Source organism: Gymnodraco acuticeps, unplaced genomic scaffold (genome assembly GCF_902827175.1).
Source record: "Gymnodraco acuticeps unplaced genomic scaffold, fGymAcu1.1, whole genome shotgun sequence".
Classification (NCBI taxonomy): Eukaryota; Metazoa; Chordata; class Actinopteri; order Perciformes; family Bathydraconidae; genus Gymnodraco; species Gymnodraco acuticeps.
Genome location: NW_022990311.1, coordinates 443,886 through 465,723, shown reverse-complemented (window position 1 = coordinate 465,723; position 21,838 = coordinate 443,886). Strand labels below are relative to the sequence as shown.

General features: G+C 49.2%; 1 protein-coding gene across 5 annotated transcripts in view; it reads right to left on the bottom strand.

The window, feature by feature from the left end:
* pcdh10b (protocadherin 10b) overlaps positions 1 to 20,886 on the bottom strand; it is a 46,469-nt gene extending 25,583 nt beyond the window's left edge. For 2 of the 5 annotated variants that reach the window (XM_034222805.1, XM_034222807.1), the window contains exons 1-3: positions 17,896 to 20,886; positions 17,157 to 17,215; positions 16,740 to 16,867 (exon numbers count right to left, since the gene is read on the bottom strand). In XM_034222805.1, coding sequence (XP_034078696.1) covers positions 16,740 to 16,867; positions 17,157 to 17,215; positions 17,896 to 20,409 — 2,701 coding nt within the window. In that variant the 5' untranslated portion in view covers positions 20,410 to 20,886. The remainder of the gene's footprint in view (positions 1 to 16,739; positions 16,868 to 17,156; positions 17,216 to 17,895) is intronic. The other 3 variants (XM_034222806.1, XM_034222808.1, XM_034222809.1) reach the window with 2 other exon arrangements.
* Between the last annotated feature and the right edge of the window lie 952 nt (positions 20,887 to 21,838).

Genomic DNA, 21,838 nt, shown 5'->3' with positions numbered 1-21,838 from the left:
TTGGAATGGGCAGAGAGTCAAGAAAACTTGATTTTGTACAGATGAGAATAGAAGTCCTTGAATGCAGTATTTATCTCTGTAGGGTCTAGTGTGACATTGCCACTTTGTGTATTAATACTTGTGATTAGTTGTTTATCTAACAGTTTTCCTGCCTTCTCGCCATGCTCATAAAATGTACTTTTGTTTTTTAGTAGAATGTTTTGAGTCTGGTGAGTAGTAAGTAGGTAACATTTAGTTTTGAGTTCCAGTCTTGTGTTATATAGCTCAGGGGTCGGGGTCAGAGCGTATTGTGCATCAGTTCCAGAAATATTGGATAACAGGTCTGAACGTTCCCTATGGGACTTTCGCCTTTTGTTAACGGTGAATGAAATTATTTGTCCTCTTAGGTAAGCTTTAAGTGCATCCCAGACCATGAGAGCAGAGGTATCGGATGTGGTATTTGTTTCTAGAAAGAAGGTGATGTGATCCTCCAAGTATTTTACAAACTCATCATCAGACAGTAGAGATGAGTTAAAACGCCAGTGCCTTGTGGACATCGGGACACCTGGGAGTGCCAGTGACATCACAACAGGTGCATGGTCAGATATAACAACACTCTGGTAAGAACAAGAACGGACTTGGGAAAGTAGTCTATTATCAATGAGAAAATAATCTATTCGAGAATATGTATGATGAACATGGGAGAAAAAAGAATACTGTTTCTCTTTTGGGTGGAGGAACCTCCATACATCTGAGATACCACACTGAGAGAAATGATTGAATTTGCAGCGATGATTTAGTCACTGCACCTGGCTTGGTGGAGGAGCGATCCAGCGCCTGGTCCAGCCAGCAGTTCAAGTCCCCTCCAAGTATCAAATAGTGCTGGCCCAGGTCGGGAAGATTAGAGAAAAGGCGGACAAAGAAGGCAGCATCATCTATACTTGGGGCATATACGTTAGCCAGGACAACGTTCATGTTAAATAATTTCCCAGTGACGATTACAAATCTACCGTTCTTGTCAGCCGTAATATCGACTGGTTCAAAGACTACGCCCCACAAGGATAGAAACCCCTCTTGCTTTTGCCTGGAAGGTAGAATGAAAGTGCTGCCCCACCCAAGATGCCAGAAATCTGTCATTGTCTGCGGAACGCAAATGTGTTTCTTGAAGGAAGATAATGTCAGCGTTGAACTGCTTCAGATGATTGAGTACGTCCCTTCTTTTAATTGGGTGGTTCAGACCCTTGACATTCCAACTCACAGTGTTAAGAGAGCAACCTTACACACGAAGAGGTTAAACAAAAAGCAGTGCTCGGGGATGTAAAAAAGAAAATGCATACACATATATACACACACACACACACACACACACACACACACACACACACACATACATACATATACAAATATATATATATATATTGTAAGGGACTGAGAGGCGACACCTACATTCCCAATAGGTGGCTCCACCCACTTCCAATTAACAGGTGTTAATTAGCAGGTGTGGAGACCTCAAGGGAGACAAAGCACCTAGAGTTGCTCAGTTGTGTGTGGCACATGGAGGGAGCAGGAGACTCCCAGCGTGAGTAAACAGTTTGTAAGCTGGTAAGTCGGTTAGCGGCCCGGCTACCTTAGCCTTTATATAGTTAAAGGTATTTTTGAGTTTAACAGCAATAAAGCCTCTTTTTTGGACTTGAACACTGCCTCTGTCGTGATTGCTGCACTACCACTTTTCTCTTTATCTGCCCAGTCCTGTTACACTGGTGGAGAATGCGGGCACAAGGACTCTAGTGGTGGTGTTGCAGTTAGTGTATTTCGGTTTCAAGATGGAGGATGTACTAAGGGAGTTGGTGCGTATTTCTACTGAGCAGCAGACTCTGCAACGGCAGATGATACAGGAGCAGCAGAAACAGAATGCGCTTCTCCATGTGGAGGTCCAAAAATGCCTAACAGCAGCCTCTCCTATCCAGAGGGAAGCAACCGTGCAGCCTAACCCAGGTTGATTCATCCCCAAAATGACGGAGAGTGATGAGATAGAGGCCTACTTAACAGCCTTTGAGCGCACTGCTGAAAGAGAGGGCTGGCCAAGGGACTCCTGGGCTGATCTGGTTGGACCATTCCTCCTGGGCCCGGCACAGCAAGCTTACTTCGACCTCCCTCCTGACCAAGCAAAGGACTACGTCGTCTTGAAGAGGAAAATCCTGGCGAGGTATGGCTACAGCTTAGCAGCTAGAGCCCAGCGGTTCCATGACTGGAAATACAAGCCAGAGTTGTCAGTCAGGGCCCAGATATGACCTAGGCCGGGTAACCAGAGCCTGGCTGACATGCAACCCTGAAAAGTTGAGTGTTTTAGAGAGGATAATGATGGACAAATATATTCGGTCTCTGCCCTATGAGACCAAGAAAATGGCAAGCCAGCAGAATCCAGCCAGTCTGGATGAGTTGGTTAACGTAGTGGAGAGCCACGTGGTCACAGCGGACCTGCTTAAGTTCACACGACCAGACACCAAGTGGGGCCGGAAAGTCAGTGGGGAAGCATCATGGACTAGACGGGCACGAGAACCGCGATGGGAACCAGAAGAGGTAAGGCGACGACAGTCCTACCTGCCAGAGGGCCAACCGCATTGCTACCAGTGTGGGGAAACAGGCCACATTGCCCGGGACTGCACAGGGAAGGATGAGCTAATGCCGACCGCCAACTCATCTGGTGCAAGGCCCTGCCACCTTCTTGACTCTTGCTGGGTACAGGAAAGCTCCCTGGCTCAAATGATACCAGTCAAGGTAAATGGAAAAGATGCAGAGGCGCTAGTGGACTCAGGAAAGTGTGGTGTCCCTCATTCAACCCCACCTCCTCGACCATTTGCCATCTGAAGAGACTGTGCCCGTCTCCTGTGTCCATGGGGACACTAAATTATACCCCACTTGCCTCATCCACCTTACCACAGTTAAAGGCAGCTGTGAGCTGAAAGTGGGGGTGGTTCCTTCCCTACCAGTCCCAGTCTTGGTGGGGCGAGACTGCCCACTTTACAAGCGCCTGCGGCACCAGAAGGAGGTGAGTCCCAAAAAGCCCAAGCGTGCCAAAGGAAAGCGAGAGAAAGGACAAATTGCCACCCAGGGTACGTCTCCTCAGCTGTTCCCCAAAGTTAAGTGTGCTGTGCCGGAGGAGCAGAGAGGCAACCAATCTTCCAGTGCAGTCGAGGCAAATGATAACCCTTTTGTTGCTTTCCCGGGAGACCTAAGCACAAGTGATGAGGAGGGGGAAGTCGCATTGCTTCCAAGTTTGAAGGGCCAGTTCGGGACCGCCCAGATGGAAGACCCCAATCTGTTGCATGCAATGTTACGGAAATAGAGGGAAAACCAGTTCCAGGAGTAGGTGAGCTTACATGTCCTCATTTCCTAATAAAAAATAATCTGTTATACTATGCCAAAGAGGTTGAAGGTCAGCGAAGAGACTTGTTGGTTGTCCCAAAACAATATGTGTCCACAGTGTTGCATCTGGCTCACAGCCATGTCCTAGGGGCCCACCTAGGGGTTGAGAAGACAAGGCAGCGGATTGGGAGCTGGTTCCACTGGCCAGGGGTGGTAAGAGCTATAGAGGATTATTGTCGCACCTGTGTTAAATGTCAAAAGATGAGTCCCAAGCCACACTTTAAAAATCCCCTAATACCTCTACCGAAAATCGATGTACCGTTTTCTCGCATTGGCATGGACTTAGTGGGACCGCTGGTGAAGTCTGCCAGGGGACATCAGTATATTCTTGTGATCCTTGACTATGCAACCAGGTACCCGGAGGCCATTCCCTTGAGGAACATGACAACGAGAGTGATTGCACAGGAGCTGCTTCACCTGTTCAGCCGAGTTGGGATTCCTAAAGAGATGCTAACAGACCAAGTCACTCCCTTCATGTCCAAGATAATGAAGGATCTCTGCAGGCTCTTCAAGGTAAAGCAGCTTCGTACATCTGTCTACCATCCTCAGACAGACGGATTGGTAGAACGCTTTAACAAGACGTTGAAATCCATGTTAAAGAAGGTTGTTGACAAGGATGGACGTAACTGGGACCAGCTTCTGCCCTATGTCCTGTTTTCAATCAGGGAAGTTCCACAGGCTTCAACCGGTTTCTCCCCCTTCGAGCTGCTGTACGGCCGACAGCCCAGAGGAGTTCTCGACATCGTGAAGGAAGCCTGGCAGGAGCAACCAAGCCCCCATCGGAGCCTGATTGAGCATGTAGAGACGATGCAGACGCATATGAAAGATGTTTGGCCCATGGTCAGAGAGCACATGGCTCAAGCCCAAGAAGCCCAGAGGAAAGTGTATAACAGAGGTGCCCAACTCCGTGAATTCCTGCCCGGGGATAAAGTGCTTCTCCTGGTCCCCACCACAGAACACAGATTCCTGGCATCGTGGCAAGGTCCCTATGAAGTGGCAGAGAAGGTGGGACCAGTCAATTACAAGGTACGCCAACCTGGCCGTCGCAAACCATCCCAAATATACCATGTTAACCTGTTAAAGAAATGGTACGCCCGAGAGGCACTGCTGTGTTGTGGTTCCCCGGTTGTGTCCCCCTCTTCTCCAGACCATGAGGTGGCCGAAGTTGAATACGGTCCAGGGCTGTCCAAAGCTCAGTTACAGCAAACCAAGGAACTGGTTCAGCAGAGTTTGGATGTGTTCTCACTACGACCTGGACGCACAACGAAGGTGGAACGTCAAATCCACACAGAGCCTGGCCAAAAGTTAAAGATGCGGCCCTACCGGGTGCCAAATGCTGGCTATGGGGGTGGTTGAAGAATCTCACAGTGAGTGGACCAGCCCTGTCATTCTGGTTCCTAAGCCAGACAAAACCAACAGGTTCTGTAATGATTTTAGAAAATTGAATGAAATCTCCAAGTTTGATGCGTATCCTATGCCCAGGATAGATGAGCTAATTGATCGGCTTGGGGAAGCCAGGTATATCAGCACTCTGGACTTGACGAAAGGGTATTGGCAGGTCCCACTTGAAGCAGCCTCAAGAGAGAACCTTCACCACCCCCACAGGGCTGTACCAATATGCTGTGCTTCCCTTCGGGTTTCATGGAGCACCAGCCACGTTCCAGAGACTGATGGACAAGGTTCTGAGGCCACATCGTGAGTATGCAGCTGCCTATTTGGATGACGTTGTTATAAGCTTGGACTGGAGGAAGCCGATTATCTGGGCTTCACCATTGGGCGGGGAAACGTTAGACCACAAGAAAGGAAGGTTCAGGTGATCCAGGACTGGCCACGGCCGTCAACAAAGAAACAGGTGAAAACCTTCTTGGGTCTGACCTCCTACTATTGCCGTTTCATCCCAAGCTTCTCCACAGTAGCCTCTCCCCTTACAGACCTGACCAGAGACTCACAGCCGCTAATGGTCAAGTGGACAGGAGAGGCTGAACACGCCTTTGAGGGACTTAAATGGGCTCTCTGTGCACGGCCGGTGTTGGTGACCCCAGACTTCAGCCGGGGGATGATTGTGCAGACGGATGCGTCAGAGGTGGGCATAGGAGCAGTACTATCCCAGGAGGTTCACGGTGAGGAACACCCCGTCATGTACATCAGCCGGAAGCTGAACACAAGGGAACAAGGGTATGCTACTGTGGAGAAAGAAGGCCTAGCAATAAAATGGGCGCTTGAGCGCCTCCGGTATTACCTCTTGGGACGTCACTTCACTCTGGTAACTGATCATGCCCCATTGATCTGGATAGCAAATAATAAAGACACAAACGCTAAAGTAGGAAGGTGGTTTGTCTCACTACAAGAGTTTAACTTCTCTATCATCCACAGAGCCGGAGCCAAGCATGGGAATGCAGATGCCCTGTCCCGTAGAGATGCCCTGTGGACCATGGTCACCTCTCCTCGGCCAGAACTGAAGGGGGAGGTGTGTAAAGGACTGAGAGGCAGAGTAGTGGGAGACACCTACATTCCCAATAGGTGGCTCCACCCGCTTCCAATTAACAGGTGTTAATTAGCAGGTGTGGAGACCTCACACCTGGTGCTAATCACTCCCTCAAGGGAGACAAAGCACCCAGAGTTGCTCAGTTGTGTTTGGCACATGGAGGGAGCAGGAGACTCCCAGTGTGAGGAAACAGTTTGTAAGCTGGTAAGTCGGTTAGCGGCCCGGCTACGTTAGCCTTTATATAGTTCAAGGTATTTTTGAGTTTAACAGCAATAAAGCCTCTTTTTTGGACAGGAACACTGCCTCTGTTGTGATTGCTGCACTACCACTTTTCTCTTTATCTGCCCAGTCCTGTTACAATATATATATACACACACACACACACACACACACACACACACACACACACACACACACACACACACACACACACACACACACACACACACACACACACACACACACACACACACACACACACACACAGACAAATATACATACAAAAAAGGTAACTAGATAATAACAATAATGAAATAAGTGATACAAATAAACAATGGTAAACAGCAATATTAATTAAAATAAGAAATAGTTATAATGAATAAATAAGCATTTGGAGGGTCAAAATGTGACTTTCTTTTCAGGACACACACAGCCGGTGGCATATCTCAATGCAAATCACTCCGAATAGAGTAACAGTGACTGGGGGTTTATTCATAACAGAAATTAAGAAATAAATAGTCCCAGTAATGTGATGAGAAAGCATAAGACTGTACCTCGACATGTATAGTATGAAAAAAACAGCAAAGAGTGTCAAAAAGTCCTTCTCCACAGCTTTATAAGATATATTAGCTTGTTATGGAGTGATGTATGAAGCGCAACGGCGCTGATGAAACATAGATCAAACCTGCTATTACAGTTGGCCATCACTGCTCCTCTCTAGTCGAAGACTCCGACGTGTTACACTGCAGTGTTTCCAGGAAAGATGTAGCGTCCTCAACCGTCCTTGGTTGTGATCCGTAACCTCGCTGGATATAGGAGTACACGGTCTCAAGCCGCGTTGATAAAGTGCGGACATCACCTCCCGGTACGCCGCGCGTTGCTCCACGATCTCTGGGCAGTAGTCTTCAAAGATAGCCACGGGCTTCCCCTGGAAAAACAGTTTTCCCCGCCGCTTCCGGGCCTCCTGAATGATCAGCTCTTTCGTCCTGAAATGATGGATGCGGGCTATTACCGCTCTTGGTCTTGACCCGGGACTTGGCTTGGCAGTCAGGGCTCTGTGTGCTCGGTCCAGCTCCGGAGCTGTAATGAGGACTTGGTCACCCAGAAGCTCCACCAGCAGTCTCGAAAAAAAGTCTGTGGGACGTGCACCCTCAATCGACTCCGGTAGGCCAGTTATCCTTATGTTATTGCGGCGGCTGCGTGACTCAAGGTCTATAGCTTTAGCCTTTAGCTTGTTGTAGCTTCCCTCCATTGCTGCGCACTTAGCCTCCAACTCTTCAATTTTGTCGCTGTGCTGATTCGCGTTAGCCTCGAGGGAGGTCAGGCGGTTGCCGTGGTCTGTGACTGTCTCCAGGACAAAGTCTAATTTCGCTTCCAAAATATATATTTTTGGGGCCCCAATGGCATTGACCGGTTCACGCAGTCTTCAAATTAACCAAGCAACCTAAATTAATTTGTCTGTCCAATGACCTTGCTCCTTTTCATGCAGGGCCGGTTTTTGGCATGGCGACATAGGCGGTCGCCTAGGGCGCCAGATCTGGGGGGGTGCTGCGCTGGCAGCTCTGGGAGGGGGAAAACATTTTGGACCGTTGGTGCTCATCCTAATTTTCGGCCTTGATGTAACAACATTCATAATTAAGTAAAGGTAACACCCTTTTCACCCCGGTTACACTTTTCATTTGCCCTGTACGATGGGCGCTGTAAGTGATGAAAGTGGGGGATTTTGGCTTATCTGGCGCCCGCAGCTCACAGCCAAAGTGCGAGTGAGCGTGGGAGCGAGGTACCGGTGCTGTTGTTATTAGCATCTGGTGCTAGCTGCACTAACGGATATAAGAAGATGTTTCTACAACAAAGGTGGAGGGGAGCTCTCTCCTGACAGACTGAGAGGCTGATAACTTCATGTTAAATAATTTCCCAATTTCCTCAGCTCAGTGAGGTAAAGGACTCTCTCAGTGTTTAGATAGTTCACTTTAGTCTAAGTCAGTGGTTCTCAACTGGTCAGGCCTCGGGACCCACTTTTTACTTGGTCAATACATCGCGACCCAATATTTTGAAGCACTCAAATCTATTCAACAAAAAAACATGCTGTAATATATGCTTTTCAGCATACAATATTAATAAAAGTGAAGTACAGTGCATATATCCCTTATATCCCTTCACAGAACTAAAGTATGCTTTTTAAAAAGGTTTAATGAGATGATGGAATCAAAGCTGAACTGTATAAAAAGGCACACATGCTGAAAACCCAACCCCAGCAGGGGGGTCTGGGGGGGATTCTCCTCCAGGAGATTTTTAGAAATACTAACATAAACTATGCATTCTGGTACACTCTGAGAAGAAAATACATAAATCTATTACTACCCGACATATTAATAATATGTTATGCCATTATTTGTTTTTCACTTTGTTCTGACATCTTGCTGCGAGAAGAGTAAAGAGGAGATAGTCTGTGTGACTTACTTTAAATTGTGGGTAAGGGTAGATAGTGTCACGATCTGTCTGTGTTGTTGTTTTGTCTTGTCTTTTTCTATCTTTGGGTTTCCTGTTTTATTTTGTAAATTGTTCACCCCCGTTTCCTGCCTGTTGCTTTCTGTCTGTTTTCCCTCCCTGATTACCCGATTGTGTTCACCTGGTGCCTCTGTGTTTTCTCCTCCCTCCTCACCTGTGTCTTGTTTGTGTGATTAGTCTTGTGTGTATTTAAGTTCTGGTTTTTCTGCCTGTCTTTGTCGGTTCGTCTTTCGTTGTTGACTGTGTTCACCGGTGAGTGTTCTGTCTGTCCTAGTTCTATATTTCACTATCCTTGAAATAAAGGTATTATCAGTTTATCTGCATTTGGGTCCTGCTTCCTTCGCTCTACCGTGACAGAACGAACCGACCAAGAAATGAACCCAGCAGATGATCCATTTGAGGTGGAACTACAACATTTTTCCTTTTATTTGGCTTGCTGCTATGATTGGTGGTAGGGAGCGTCCAGTGTTCGGCAGAGGGAGGCCGCTCTGGTAGAGGCGCACCGGTTGGCTATGGAGAAACCAGACTTGGTGAAGTTCTTACCTGGCTGGATTTTGGACTTCCTCTGGGTGTGTGATTTCCAGCCTGCTGAATACAACCGTCTCTGTGTGTTCCGTCTGGAGTCAACCAGTGCTTCTGCCCCAGTTCCAGCTCCTGTCCAGGAGTCGTTTTCTGGAACTCGTCTGGCTTTTGGAGGTCCACGGAGCCTTAAGGCGGCTTCTAGGAGAAGGAGTCGCAAGTCCAGGCTAGCAGCCCGAGCCCCAAGAGCCATGATTCCGGTCCCAGTTCTGGCCCCAGCGGCCATGGTTCTGGCCCCAGCGGCCATGGTTCCAGACCCAGCTCTTGCCCCAGCTGCCATAGTCCCATCTCAAGTCCCTTCTCTAGTCCCTTCTCTGGTCCACTCTCTAGTCCCTTCCAAAGTCCCTCCTCAGGTCACTTCTCTAGTCCCTTCTCTAGTCCTTTCTCAAGTCCTTTCTCAAGTCTCTCCTCTAGTCCCATCTCTAGTCCCATCTCCAGTCCCTCCTTTAGTCCCTTCCCTAGTCCCTTCTCAAATCCCAACTCTAGTCCCATCTCAAGTTCCCTCTTGAGTTCCCTCTCCAGTCCCTACTGAAGTGCCGTTGGAGGTTCCGGCTTCAGTACCGGCCCACACAGCAATGATCCAGGCTTCAGAACAGGACCTTACAGCCATGATTCCGGCTCCAGAACAGGACCTTACAGCCATGATTCTGGCTTCAATTCCGACCCCCGCAGCCATGGTTCCAGCCCCAGCAGCCATGGTTCCGGCTTCAGTACCGTCCCCGGAAGCCATGGGCTCGACTCCAGTTTCGGCTACAGGGCTGGCTCCTCAGCCGACGCCAGCTCCCCGAGTCTTGTCGGCGTACCGGCCGACTCCAGCACCTCGTCTTCTGCTGGCTCCCCAGCCGACGCCAGCTCCCCGAGTCTTGTCGGCGTACCGGCCGACTCCAGCACCTCGTCTTCTGCTGGCTCCCCAGCCGACGCCAGCTCCCCAAGTCTTGTCGGCGTACCGGCCGACTCCAGCACCTCGTCTCCGGCTGGCTCCCCAGACGACGCCAGCTCCTTGTCCTGTCCCGTTGGAGGTCCCGCCGTCTACTCTCCTGCCGGGGGTCCTGCCAATCCTTTGTCCTGTGCCGTTGGAGGCCCCGCCGACTACTCTCCTGCCGGGGGTCCTGCCAACCCTTTGTCCTGTGCCGTTGGAGGCCCCGCCGACTACTCTCCTGCCGGGGGTCCTGCCAACCCTTTGTCCTGTGCTGTTGGAGGCCCCGCCGACTACTCTCCTGCCGGGGATCCTGCCAACCCTTTGTCCTGTGCTGTTGGAGGCCCCGCCGACTACTCTCCTGCCGGGGATCCTGCCAACCCTTTGTCCTGTCTCGTTGGAGGTCCCGCCGTCTACTCTCCTGCCGGGGGTCCTGCCAATCCTTTGTCCTGTGCCGTTGGAGAACCCGCCGACTACTCTTCTGCCGGGGGTCCTGCCAATCCTATGTCCTGTGCCGTTGGAGGCCCCGCCGACTACTCTCCTGCCGGGGGTCCTGCCAACCCTTTGTCCTGTCCCGTTGGAGGGCCCGCCGACTACTCTCCTGCCGGGGGTCCTGCCAACCCTTTGTCCTGTGCTGTTGGAGGTCCCGCCGTCTACTCTCCTGCCGGGGGTCCTGCCAATCCTATGTCCTGTGCCGTTGGAGGCCCCGCCGACTACTCTCCTGCCGGGGGTCCTGCCAACCCTTTGTCCTGTGCTGTTGGAGGTCCCGCCGACTACTCTCCTGCCGGGGGTCCTGCCAACCCTTTGTCCTGTCTCGTTGGAGGTCCCGCCGTCTATTCTCCTGCAGGGGGTCCTACCAATCCTTTGTCCTGTGCCGTTGGAGGCCCCGCCGACTACTCTCCTGCCGGGGGTCCTGCCAACCCTTTGTCCTGTGCTGTTGGAGGCCCCGCCGACTACTCTCCTGCCGGGGGTCCTGCCAACCCTTTGTCCTGTGCTGTTGGAGGCCCCGCCGACTACTCTCCTGCCGGGGGTCCTGCCAACCCTTTGTCCTGTGCTGTTGGAGGTCCCGCCGACTACTCTGCTGCCGGGGGTCCTGCCAACCCGTTGTCCTGTCTCGTTGGAGGTCCCGCCGTCTACTCTCCTGCCGGGGGTCCTGCCAATCCTATGTACTGTGCCGTTGGAGGCCCCGCCGACTGCTCTCCTGCTGGGGATCCTGCAAATCCCGTGTCCTGGTCCTCTTCCGTGGGGGATCCTGCCGAGGCCTGTCCCACCAGCTCCGACACCGGGTCCTGCCCGGTCTCTGGCACTGTCCCATCAGCGCCTTCCTGCCCGGCCTCCGGAGCTCTCTGGTCTTCGCCCTCGAGCCCGGGCCCCTGAGAGCCGCGGTCTTCGCCCTCGATCCCGGCCCTCTGTGAGCCGCAGTCTTCACCCTCTAGCCCGGCCCCCTGAGAGCCGCGGTCTTCGCCCTCGAGCCCGGCCCCCTGACTCTTCCTGCTGCGGTCCTCGCCCTCGGGCCCGGCCCCCTGACTCTTCCGGCCGCGGTCCTCGCCCTCATGCTCGGCCCCCTGACTTTTCCGGCCGCAGTCCTCGCCCTCATGCTCGGCCCCCTGAGTTCGCCCGCGGTGGCCTTCGCCCCTCCATAACCCCCATTTTGGACTCTGCCTTGCCCCCGGGCCGTCCGCCCGAGACCCCTTCCTGGTCCTCTGCCTTGCCCCCGGGCCGTCCGCCCGAGACCCCTTCCTGGTCCTCTGCCTTGCCCCCGGGCCGTCCGCCCAAGACCCCTTCCTGGTCCTCTGCCGTGCCCCTGGGCTGTCAACCCATGCCCGTCCTCCAGACCCCCTCCACCCACCCTGGTGGCTTAGTGATTTTTCTGTCTGTCTTTGTCGGTTCGTCTTTCGTTGTTGACTGTGTTCACCGGTGAGTGTTCTGTCTGTCCTAGTTCTATATTTCACTATCCTTGAAATAAAGGTATTATCAGTTTATCTGCATTTGGGTCCTGCTTCCTTCGCTCTACCGTGACAGATAGCTCCCATTGTTCTGTGACCTGTCAATCATCAAACCGGGGGTCATATTTCATTGTGTTCATTTTTATCTGAAGTTGTACCCATGGATGTATAAAGAAGGGTTCTACCGCTAAGTTATTCTCCGTGGGGACTTCCGGCAACAATCTTGATTCTGATTGGCCAGAAGACTCGAAAAAACATCAGCAAAGATATTTTATTGAGAAGATGATCACTATGTGACAGAAGTTTTCAAAACCGTTTATGGTCTCCGGTACTTCCAGTCCAACGCCGACTGCTTGCACAGCGTTAGAAAATCGGGCCTTCAAAATAAAAGTTTGACTTTTCCCCCAAAAAATATTTTTTCTTCACTCACACTCACTCACACACGCGACCCACTCGAAACGGGTCCGCGACCCACTTTTGGGTCGCGACCAAGCGGCAAACTCTGGGGAAGAGCCGGTACGCTAATACGGAAGTGTCTCAAACTGCAGTTCATCTAGTGGGCAGTAGGAGCAGTCTGCAGAAGGGAGCAATTTCCATAGACCCCCATGTTAAAATGCCCAACTTTACAGCAGAAATAAACATGTTTACATCGTGGTTCAAAAAACCATATTCTCTTTATAGTTAGATCCCCCCTTCATGAATATGAATTGGGGGGGTGAATTTTTTCTCAACTCATCTGTTTAATTAATATTAAGCCTTAAATATTTTGCAGAAATTAGGGCGTGGTCACTTTGATGGACATGTACATGCCTCACTGTCAGCTAACAGCAACTTGTCCACTCTGCTAGGCTACAACCATAGAGGCTACAACGTTAGTTAGTTGTAGTTACTGTACTTGACCCTTTAGCCGTGTTCGTGGTGATTGTGCCTTTTAGGGAATATTGTTACAAATACCAGACAATTAAAATGTTGTGCTGTGCGCTTGAATGTACTAACAGAACTTCCAAGAAGTCTAAAATGATAATATTATACATGTTAACCCCGTTCGCAGGTGTTTTTGTGCTTGGTAGCTTAGCTCGCTACTTATTAGCCAGCTAAGGACGTAACCCTTTATACATACATCAGGGTTGCCAACTCTCACGCATCTGGCGTGTGACACACGCTTTCACTCTCAATCTCACGCTCTCACGCTGCCCAAACTATTCTCACGCCAAAACAAGAATACCGAAGACTAGAAACGGTTTTGAAAACTGTTGTCACGTAGTGATCATCTTCTCAATAGAACATCTTTGATAATGTCTTCTGGCCAATCAGAATCAAGATAACGGCGAGGTGTTGTTGCAGGAAGTCCCGACGGAGAATACTTTTGCTGTAGTACATCTCTATATACATCGATACAACATTACGTGTTGATAGAAATCAACACGTAATTAAATAAGACCACACGGTTTGATGATTGGTAGGTGTGTGGGCTGTCTTTCATTTTGACACACAGAACAATGGGGGCTATCCACAAGTAATTCACACAGCCTCTTCCCTCTTCTCTCTGTGAGGAGCAGCAGGTTCAGCTTTCAGAACAAAGTAACACAAAACTAAAATGGCATTCATTTTTTTAAATGTGTAGTAATAGATTTATTTCTTTTTCTTCTCATGAGAGTACCAGAATGTGTGCAGGGGTTGGGTTTTCAGCATGTCAACTCTTTTACCTGTGGGGAAATTGCAGGATTGGCTCCAGGTCGCCCTTTGTATTTACTACAAGACAAATGTGCCTTTTTATTTCATACAGTTCAATTTGGATTGAGACAGGGAAATAATCTAAACCTCACGCGTGGCGTTTCACTGTCAAGGGGGCGATATAGAGTGTATGTAATTACATTATACTGACTTGAGCCCCACCACTGTATGGGTTAGCCCTACCATAGATTACCCAACAAAAATACTCCGGAGCCGATAAGTCAATTAATTGCTTATCGCGACAGGCACACAATAAAACAGTGGAAACAAACATGTGTTTGACTTTCATTAGTGAAGGAAACTGTGTACCCTTTATAGTCTGTGTCCAATATTGTGTATTTGTATATATTGTATATCCTATATATATATGCTAAGGTCCCGCTACTGACACGATAGCAGTAATTTCGTGCGCATATGTGTAATTAAACCCATGATATCAAAATCTCACTCCAGCCAGGTACCCAAAGTTGGCAACCCTGATACATATACATTTTAGTTTATGATTCAGCCTTGGGTAAGACTTTTATAGTCTATGGCTATGATGCCCATAATGCTAAACGGGAGCAAAAGTTAATAGGGGACCCAATTATCCCAGTGGTGGCCGCCGGAGCTAACGGAGCCGCAGGGGGCTAGCTCCAGCCGGCGTCCCGGAGCTAGCCCACTTCGGCTCCGTTAGGTCCGGGCGGTGGAGTCCGTCTTTTCTTAACGTGTGAATGACAATCATTAAGAATAACAAAATATAGCTAATTCTCTTGCAGATTGTCTCATTTGATTATGAATGTAACGTTTATATAGTGGAACTACACTGTTAGCAGTAACTTGGTATGCATGTATTTCATGTTAGCTTAGCTTCTTAGCCTGAGCTAGCTCTGTTTACTTCCAGTTCGGAGGCAGCAGGTCCCGCCTCGGCTCCGCCTCTTTGCCCTTATTTGGAGCAGGCGGGATTAGACTCTGATGTCACAGTCGAGCCGTTAGTGGCCGACTCCGCCTACTAAGGGCTTCTCTGCAACTCTGCAGAATCCTATGGGTGACGTCACGGACCCTACGTCCATTTATATATACAGTCTATGGTCGCAACCCACCAGTTGAGAACCACTGGTCTAAGTTATCTCAGTGGGTCTCAAACATTTTGATCACAATTTATGTAAACACATATTTCCAAGGCACTCCTTTATAATTATTGGGATAAACAGGTTTGAAATCATTTCAATGTATACTATAGGACAGTAAACCAAAAATATTGTTTAAAATTGGAGAGATAAAAAAAATGCTAAATTACTAAATAAATGTTAAGGTAAAATAAGATATGAATGAACAACAAAAATTAAATACGTTGCATTTATTTGTTATTGGCTATGGTAGGTTATTGGTTATGTGCACATACTTATTTCAAATAAGAGACTAGATCTGGGGGTACAACACTAAAACACCCATATAAATAAGATCGGTTTACATTTTAATAATCAAATAAGTTATTTGATTATTAAAATGTAAACCGATCTTTTTTATATGGGTGTTTTAGTGTTGTTTAGTGTAGTAATTGTGTGCTCAAAGTGCACCAGATTGAAGCATTTTACTTTAAAAAACCCCCGGACCCCCCTAGAAGAGGTGATGTCCACCCCCCAATTCAAACATGTTCATACAATACTGAATACATTTGAAGCCTTTTTGATGTATATTACCTATGTCAATACGTTTCTGTTTTTGTAGTGTATTTGTCTTTTGTAGAGATTTTTCATTGACTCTATAGGGGGGGGGTCGCCAGCTAAAATCTCGCCAAGGGCATCAAATTGGCTAGAACCGGCCCTGCTTTTATGTCATGTGATACCTTGCGTGGTGAGCGAACCGTTTAATCAACCTGTACTGTACTGTAGCTAGCAGCAGCAAGTTCGGCAGCATTATAAACAATTTAATAGCTTACATTTATAATGTACAGCAAACCAAAGCACAAGAGCGACGCTCAAAAGAGAAAGGACAAGAGAGAGTGTATGTCCGTGCCGTGCGTGTGTGAGCGCATCAGTGTGCGCTTATGTTTGGTGCAAAGGGGGGGGGGGGGCCAAAACAATATTTGCACCGGGGCCAATCACAACCTTGTTACGCCACTGGGCTGTTGTAGTAAGCAGATAGAGTGATTTGATTGAGGTTTCGTTTATGCATAGGGTAGATTCTTTTAATTACATTTCCTTTTTTTGTGTGTGTATTTTTTACATTTTGGATTTGCTTGGCGAGCTACTTATTGAGGGCTTGCGAGCTACCGGTAGCTTGCGATCGACGTGTTGGAGACCCCTGCCGTAGATTATGTTCATCCGGCAGATAATACACATCCAAATTGACAACGTTAATTTTGGAATACATTTTCAGTGTCCATTCTTTGTATATTCACTGCAGTTTTTCATAAAAAACAGTAATCTAAGACATTTTTTGGGCGTTAAATAAAATGTGATTATGATTCGTGTTTTTTGTGTTAATGTAAGAGCAGATAAAACAGAGTGGGGAACACAAAGTAAGGGGGGAGAAACAAACACGACAGGAGGGTTAAGAAACAAGTTTCCATCCAGGGCTCACAGGCTCCCAGCCATCATAAGCTTTTTTTCTTTTTCTTTAACAACCACACACCACAGTGTCAAAAGAGAGAAATCAGAATGTCTCAGAGTACCGCATCATCAGCATTAAAGCTCGGACGCAGTGAAATGCCTGGATGCTGCTGACTCCAGTCCTGTGGTACGCTGGCTCTAATTAAAATGGGCCTGTTTTTTTTCTCCAGCCTACACAATGTGCTCCATCTGAGCAGAAGAGTCCAGTATACAGCCGCGGAGAGACAACCTGCTCCTAGAGCCACAGCCGTTTGCTAATCATCAAAGCCTACTCTAGTGCTTCATCGATTTACCCTTTGAACACACAGCTTCAATCAAGTTAAGCACAGTGAAGGAAGAGGCAGGTCACACACCTGCAGCAGAGCGCTTCTTACCGGAGGAATGTCCTCGGTTGGTGGCGTCGTGGTCGCTGTCCCCCTGCTCACTGTCTCCGTGGCCGCTGTCTTTGGAGCTGACCAGGTCTGCCTCCTGGAAGGCCGAACTGAAACCAAAGAGAATGTTCCATTAAAGCCTCACACAGCTTACTTACTGTACTGTTGCTATTTTAACTATATTTTGATGATAATACTTTTCTACTTTTACTTGAGTAACATTTTGAATGCAGGACTTTTACTGTAACAGAGTATTCCTACACTCTGGTACTTCTACTTGTACTCAAGTACAATATCTGAGTACTTCTACTTTTACTCAAGTACAATATGTAAGTACTTCTCCTAGCTCTGGTTCTGAAACGATGAAGTGTTAAGGTGACAGGTGAGCAGCATATGTACCTGTTGACGCGTCTCGGCCTGTCAACCAGGTAGCTGAGTTCAGCTCGCTGGTGTTTGGTCTGAAAGAAAAGAGGAACATATCAGTGTGTGTGCTCGGGCCCCATGTGTAACACCATCACCACCACCCAAACCGAAGTGATGCAAAACACACAGTGCACTACTGATGTAAACTGTGAATTAGCATGCGCTGTGTACAAGCATTACACATATTACTCACATCTGGTGATGGGGGCAACCATGGATTAAACAGTGTTATAAATTCAAAGAGTTGGGAGAGCTGTAAACATGCAGTGCTGTTTCAGGGCGCTGAGCACTGCTGAAGGAGAATGTCTACTGTCAGTGTGCTACTGTGAAGCCTTTCCTCAAATAAGTCAGAGGATGCCGCCACATGCTGTTTATCAGCTCTCAATAACAGCCATTTCTAGACCTGACATCCCGCTGAGCTGAGGTAGGGCTTCTAGGCTTCTGTATGAAAAATATTTCCTATCCAATATGTGTGATTTCAAACTGTTTAAAACAGGCAGGTTTCATGATTCATGATGTGAATAACGGTCTGGACATGCTGAGGGTCTCTGAATTCTCTCTCTCTCTCTCTCTCTCTCTCTCTCTCTCTCTCTCTCTCTCTCTCTCTCTCTCTCTCTCTCTCTCTCTCTCTCTCTCTCTCTCTCTCTCTCTCTCTCTCTCTCTCTCTCTCTCTCTCTCTCTCTCTCTGTGTGTGTGTGTGTGTTTAAACTCTTACCTCGTTTGATAAAATGCTGCCATTTGATATGATGTCGGGTTGCTGGTCTGTAAACCCTGTCACTACGGCCCCGCACGGGTTGTGTTCGGTGTCGGTGCTCCTAGACGGACTACACGGCTTTAGGAACATGAGGTCGGTTTTGGCAGACTCTGGAGTCAGACATACCTGGTAGCAATAGTTCTGATTTTGATGGTGAGAGCCGAAGCTACCTGACTCCTCCACGGGGACTTGAGCCGTACCGGCCCCGCTGACGTTACCGGCGCTTTGCACCAGCATGATATCTGACTTGGTGAGCTTTTTCTTGCGGGCCCGGGCCTGCCGGGAGCAGCACGAGCTGCATCCCAGGCAGCACTCGCTGGTCAGGCAACTGTAGATGTTGAGCTTTTTATCCTTCTGGCAGCGCACGGCCAGCACGATCATGACCAGCAGGAATATGAAAGAGACGGAGCCCAGGGCGATGATGAGGATGAGGGTGAGATCCAGGGTCCCCTCTTTGGCCTTGGCTGTGCCCCCCCTGTTCCCTACGCCGCGGCCTTCAGCCACGCTGTCCACCAACATCACCAGCACGCTGGCGCTGGAGGACAACGGCGGCTGGCCGTGGTCCCGCACCTCGATCAGCAGGTCGTACAGCTGGTGGGGGTCTCGCTTGGCAGACACCCGCCTAGCCGTACGGAGCTCACCTGTCCTCCAGTCCATCCGGAACATACCATTTTCGTTCCCCCTCTGGATGCTGTAGGATAAACGGGCATTCTCTCCGTCATCAGCATCCATGGCCACAATGCGGGTCACCAGGTAGCCCGGTTCAGCGGTGCGCGGCAGAGGCTCTTTGGCTGTGCCGTTCTTCCCCAAGGGAGCCAGCACCAGGGGGGCATTGTCATTCTGGTCCACGATGATGACTTTGACTGTGGAGTTAGTGGACAGCTCCGGGGTGCCTGCGTCTTTGGCCTGCACCATGAATGTGAAATCCTTCAGCTGCTCGTAATCGAAGGACCTGAGCGCATACAGATAGCCCGTCTCCTCATTGATAGACACATACGTTTTCACTGACATGCCCTGGATGTCACACTCTAATATGGAGTAGCTGATGAGCGCGTTCAGCCCGATGTCCGGGTCCAGGGCCGTCACAGCGTGGATGTAGGCCCCCGGCACGTTATTCTCGGTCACATACACATCATATATGGGCTGCGTAAAGGTCGGCAGGTTGTCGTTCTCATCTGACACCTGGACTCGGATGGATTTACTGGTGGCAAGAGAGGGCGTCCCTTTATCCCGCGCCACCACAGTAATGGAGTAAGAGTCTGCCTGCTCCCGGTTCAACGGACCGTCAGTCACTATAGTGAAATAATTCCTGAAGGATGTTTTTAATTTAAACGGAACATCACCGATGATCTCCACGTGGATCTGTCCGTTTTCCTCTGCGTCCAGGTCCGTCACACTGAGCAGCGCGATGACGGTGCCCGGAGCCGCCTTTTCGCTCACAGACTCGGTGACAGTGCTGAAGGTGATCTCCGGAGCATTGTCGTTTAAATCGGTGACTTTGACCAGCACTTTGCAGTGCGCGGCCACGGCGTTTGGTCCCAGGTCCTTGGCCTGGACAAAGATCTGATACAAGCTGCTCTCCTCAAAATCCACCTCTCCGCGCACCTCGATGCGCCCGGTGCGCGGGTCTATGCTGAAAAGGTCCTTTACGCGGTTGGATATGTGGTTACTGAAGGAATAAACTATATCCCCGTTTAGTCCTTCATCCATGTCGGTGGCGTTCAGCTGTATAACTAGCATGCCCACCGGTGCGTTCTCCGAGAGGCTCACCGTGTAAACGGGCTGGTCAAACACCGGCACGTTATCATTAGAGTCCAGCACTTTAACCACCAGCAGCGCGGTGCCAGTTCGGGGAGGCTGGCCGCCGTCCACCGCGGTCAGCACGTACCTGTGCGCTGCCTGCTGCTCCCGGTCCAGAGGCTTTTCCAGGACCAGCTCTGCGAACTTGTTTCCGTCGGTTTGGGTCTGCACATCCAAATAAAAGTAGTTGTTAGTGGTGATATCATACGTTCGTAAAGCGTTAGAGCCCACGTCCGGGTCGAATGCGCTCTCCAGAGGGAACCGGGTGCCCGGGACGGCGCTTTCTGAGATCTCCACCGTGATGTCTGTCTCCGGGAAGCTGGGCGGGTTGTCGTTAATGTCTACCACCTCAATTTCGACCCGAAACAGCTCAAGCGGGTTCTCCAAGAACACCTCCATGTTGAGCTGGCAGCTCGCGCTCTGCTTGCAGATCTGTTCCCGGTCGATCTTTTCGTTAACGAACAGGACGCCGTTCTCTAGGTTCACTTCCAGGTACGGTGTCCGAGAGCTGGGCACCACCTGGAAGCGGCGGGATGCCAGTTTGGTAAGGTCCAGTCCCAGGTCCTCGGCAATATTCCCCACCAAAATGCCATGGTCCGCCTCCTCCGGCACAGAGTAGCGTATCTGAGCGAGCACTCCATCCGTGATGCACAGGACAACCAAAAGCACAATCATCGCCGGAAAAACAAGTGCACTTGGGTAAAAAATATTATAAACCTTATTATCTTCTGTTATTGGACAACATTTCCATTTCCATCAACCATTTTAGTCGGGAGATAAAGTCTCCAAATTGCGTAAAAGTCTCAAAAAAAGCGTAAGGCGTCCGGAGAAATGTGCCCCATTAAAAGAGAGACATTTTGGTTTATTAAAGCAGTTTTTATAACAGCAAAAGCTCTTTTCTATTCTCTCCCGTTGCCTTGTTTTTTCAGATGTGTCCCGGAGAAGCTCCAGCGCGCATTACGATGAGGCGCAGTGCTGCTTGGAAAAAGAGAAAATAAATATCCATTTATAAAAAAAAAAGGAGAAACGTTTTCTATTCTATTATTATCATCCCTATTTAGAAATAAAAGTCAGTGTTGTCCTCTTGCGTTCTGGCTCTGTGTCTTTGGCACCCTGCGCCCTCACTGCGTCCCCTCCACTCCACTCTGTACTGACGCTGTTCACTCAACTATTTGCTTTTCCCCCTGCATCGCACCTCCCCCTCTCAGCCCCCGCGGGTTTAAGTCACGCTGAGAGCTCCCTGATTGGATAACGGGGCTGCCTGTCAGTGCCCGCTCAGCCCATAGGCTACTCTCTCTGTATGTGTCTCTTACCTCGCTCTACCTCCCATTCTCTTCCCTTTAGAATACCTGACGCAAAAGCGAAGAGGGACAGAGAAAGACAAGGCTGGATAGATATGACTTTAACCCATCGGCTGCTAACTCCCAATCCAATCCCACCTATGCGTAATTTAAAGCGCACCAGTTGAACCTTTGCGTGCTCAGAGTGAGGAGGACTTGCTCGGTTAATGCATGCAAATGTTGTGAAGTGTATGCAGGGAATCATCGGCCATCCACGTGCTGCTCTTAAGGATGTGCGTTATCATTACACCCAGTAGTTGAAACGTTATTAACTCACCTCCAGCCGCAGCAGCGGGACAGGGAGGCATGCAGGGAGAGGGGCATATGCAGAGCTCATGCGACCCCTAGCGGCACACGTCCTAACCAGAGTCTGACTCATAACAAGAAGCAAATAGACTAAATGATGTTAACCATAATGCTGTGCTTATTACAAAACAATTACAAGAAAACCCTTTCAGACCCAATGTAAGTCCACTCAATGTCAGTGTTCCTTACCCTATATCAAACACTGAATAACTAAATGTGTCAACTAAGGTCTTTATTAGATATCTGTGACAGTGTGACATGGACGGATGGACACATGTAGGGCCACACAGGTCTGTGTGCAGTCTATGGTCTGTACCTATCATTCACAGAGGTGCACTCACTGCTCTGGAAGAACTAACATCCAAATATAAATGTGCATGTCATTTGAATGAGTTTTAGTTCACAGGAATAGTCTTATGAGGTTGGAAAACAAGCCCAATACTGCAGCCTACTAAATT